At 49.8% G+C, this 3,460-nt stretch overlaps 1 protein-coding gene across 1 annotated transcript; it reads right to left on the bottom strand.

The window, feature by feature from the left end:
- Positions 1-394: 394 nt before the first annotated feature.
- SOX8 (SRY-box transcription factor 8) lies at positions 395-2,502 on the bottom strand. The gene is made up of 2 exons (XM_010166371.1): positions 2,269-2,502; positions 395-1,331 (listed from the first exon to the last, which is right to left on the bottom strand). Exons 1-2 carry the CDS (start codon positions 2,300-2,302, stop codon positions 595-597), a joined length of 771 nt encoding a protein of 256 aa, XP_010164673.1. The 5' UTR covers positions 2,303-2,502; the 3' UTR covers positions 395-594.
- Positions 2,503-3,460: the final 958 nt, after the last annotated feature.

Here is a 3,460-nt window from a genome sequence, read left to right as displayed (position 1 = left end):
CCCACCAGACTCGTTTGTTCCCACGAGATGGTTCCACGGAATAGCCGGGTTTTCAGGTTTCATCCACCTTGGTCCCACTGAGTTCTTGCCCTCAAGGTTGGTCCGTTCCTCACATTGCAATAGACCCTTTAAAGTCTCAAAAAAAAAACAGCTTTTTGCTTTTTTTTCCTTGTGTCTCCCCCCCTCATTTCCCACCCCCCTGCTCCACTTTTGCACTTGTCAACTTCCACGACGAGTTCAGTTCAGTTCAGTCCTCACAGAGGAGTCGAATGGTTTTGTCCTTCATTTAATTCAAAAGGAATCGCCGGTCCTTTATTTTTTTAATTTTTTTTTTTTGCCTTTTTATATAATTTTTTTTAATTATTATTTTTGCTTTTTTTATGTTTTTTTTTTAAATTGTATTAATTAAAGAAAAATAGAGCTCTGTCCTTTTGGAGAGTTTTGAAGCAAAAGGGGACATCCAGTCGTAACGAGTAGAGTTCCCAGTGGCTCAGGAGGCACTTTGGAAACTATCACCGGCGCTCTACGCTCTTCATCTTCATTCCTTCATTAGTGCACACGTTGAGGAAACCCTCGGGGGGCTCCACGCATCCTTTAAGGCCTCGTCAGGGTCGTATAGACCGGTTGGTCCCAGTTAGCAGTTGGGCTGTGGGCTGGTGGGATGGACAAACCATTGAGGATGGGTGTCGCGTAAGGACGACGGGAAGAGTGGAAATAGGGATACTGGTAAATGCTGGAGGGGTAACCAGGGTAGGGGTTGTAGTAGTTGGAGCTCTGGAGGTCCGTGTAGTCACACTGGGAGCTGGAGAAGGAGGTGGCGGCCGTGGCGGTGGAGGCGGTGGTGGCACAAGCCTGGGCGCTGTAGGAGCCGTAGTCGGAGTGTGCCGGGGAGCCGTGGGACTGGTCACTGTAGTGGCTGGGGCTCAGCTGCTCCGTTTTGATGTGTGGCCTTTGCTGGCCCGAGTCAGCAGATGATGGTGATGCTGAGGATGGGCTTTTGTGAGTCCACACCTGGTTGGTTCCACCGGTGCCCGTGGCCGAGTGGGAGTAGGACGTGCCGTAAGAGCCCGCAGCGGCATTGGGGCCGTGGTCGGCTGGCATGGCAGCATGGCCATTGAGCGGCAGATACTGGTCAAACTCGTGCACGTCGAAGGTCTCCATGTTGTTGATGACCTCGCTGCTCAGCTCCGAGATGTCCACGTTGCTGAAGTCAATGTTCTGGCGGCCGCTCTCCACGAGGCGGCGGCCCTCGTGCTTCAGCTCCTGCTTGCTGCTGTGGTGGAGGTCCGTTTTGGGGGTGGTGGGTGGGGTGGGTGGCCCATGGGTCTGGCCTAGGGATGAAGGGACAGTAAAGCTTTACGAAGAGCACCCACAAAACAGACTCCTTTAAGAAGTATATAAAAAAAGCACATTTCTCCCCCTTCTTATTTCAAGAGGAAAAGGAGGATTTAAATCTACAGCCCCATGTTGGAGGTAGCTGATGTCCCTCTGAGACCATTCCAGGGACCATGTCCTTGGCTGGGGTAAACCTCCCACATGGGTGATGGTTCACAGCGGGGAGGAGAAGCCAGGGAATGTGCTGTGCCCATCGGGATCACTCTGGGACACAATAGGACAACCTCAGCCACACAAACTCCCCGTCACCTGGGAAGCAGAACCAGGGGGTGGATTTGGAGGGACCTGCTCAGCCTCTCCCCAAGGGCAGCTCGAAGCCAGCCCAGCTCTCCCAGAGGCAGAGAAGCCATCCCAGCAGAACGGGCCGGGATCTCCAGCCAGGCTGGGCGAGAGCACAGACGCGTCTGAAGCTGCAGGACGTTCGCAATCCTCCTGGAATCTGTCAACACGCGCCCCGTGCCAATTTGCAGTGCCGCCGAGAAGCGGGGAGCTTCGAGGGGAAGCCGAGCCTCCAGGACCTGCTCCCCCAAGCACCCTTTGCATGGCCAACTGATTATTAACCCTTTTTAGCTCACAATTAATCCTCCTCGCTCCTGGGCCAGCCAGGAACCCAGGGTCCCTGTACTTTGGGGATTTCCTATCGCACCACCAGCTCTATAAGCATTTACTAAAGAAAACTGTGGCCACGATCACAACCTCGTGCAAAACCACAGCTCTTGGGGCAACGACTCTGCTTTTGGATGGTCCCAATCCCACCAATATTCATCTCCAGAGCAGATGAGCCAGATCCCGCCAGCGGGTTCATGTACCAAACCAACACACCTGGGATCTGCAGGGTTTTGGGGTTGTTTTTTCACCCAGGGGGTCCTTTACCTGTGTGATCACCGTGGTGGTGGGACTCAGCCATGCCTCCCAGCCCGCTGTCCGCTTTGTAGATCTGCGTGCCCGCGTGGTGACTGAGCTCAGCTCCCGAGTCGGAGTCGCTCTGCCCGGCTTTGACACTTTTCCTCCTCCGTGGCTGGTATTTATAATCCGGGTGATCCTTTTTGTGCTGGACCCTGAGCCTCTCAGCTTCTTCTACAAAGGGACGTTTCTCATTTTCGCTTAACAAACTGGTTTGGGATGGATTGATTTTTTTTTTTATTTTTTTTTTTTTTAAATAAGGAGGAAAGGAAAAAAAATAATCCAAAATTAACATCTTTTCCTTAGAAGTTTTCAGCTTATTGTCAAACTCATATCCCCGCTTCCCATACACTGATTTGAGCAACCAGAAAGTTAATTACAACATGAATTTGCCATGGCAAAAAGAGCTAAACTATGTTGCAAAAATGTATTAAAATGGCACAAAAAGACACCAACCACTATAGACACTGATAACCAGGCAAACCAAAATCCCCCTGCCCCATTTTAAACACTTTTGTCTAATATTATTCCAATGTTTGTCCTATAAATGTCACCCCCTCACCGCGACAAACACCGCTGCCCATTTCCAGCTTTGTTTGGTGCTTACAAAGAAACCACGAAGGCAACAGCGGTGGGATTAGTTCTTTTCAAAACTCTTCAAAAACCACCCAGACCCTTTTTTTTTTGTTTTTGGTAAAACTCTTGGAGAGTTTCAAACCACGGCAGGAGCACATGGTTGGCCCAAACAAGCAGGAAAGATGTTCAGTTTGGTAAAGCCAGACATGACCCAATCTACCACGCGGTAAAACGTGGCTCGTGGCAGAGCCTGGGAAAGCAAAGCACAGACTGATACAGCTCAGCAAAAAAAAAAGTTTGGAAGTTTGGTGAGTGTGGAAGCAGGCAGATAAGGAGGGAAACAACTCCAGATTTAAAGAAGAGATTTAAATAACTGCTAAAAATCAGCTGGTTGGGTTTTACAGCTTGTGAAGCAGCAAGGAAAAAAAAATTGTTAGGAAAAAGTCGTTGTAAAATAACCCACAATTTTTTAAAAGTCTCCATCTCTTGTAGACAGGGACATGGGAAAACCTGTCCAGGAGAGGAAAGGACTTGGGCTGTGGATCTTGGTGATAAAACATGGAAAATCCACACATCCTGCTAGGGC

The sequence above is a fragment of the Antrostomus carolinensis genome, unplaced genomic scaffold, assembly GCF_000700745.2.
Source record: "Antrostomus carolinensis isolate BGI_N321 unplaced genomic scaffold, ASM70074v2 scaffold15064, whole genome shotgun sequence".
NCBI classification, from domain to species: domain Eukaryota; kingdom Metazoa; phylum Chordata; class Aves; order Caprimulgiformes; family Caprimulgidae; genus Antrostomus; species Antrostomus carolinensis.
The sequence above is the reverse complement of the archived record's forward strand: the minus strand, read 5'-3'. Positions and strand labels throughout refer to the sequence as shown.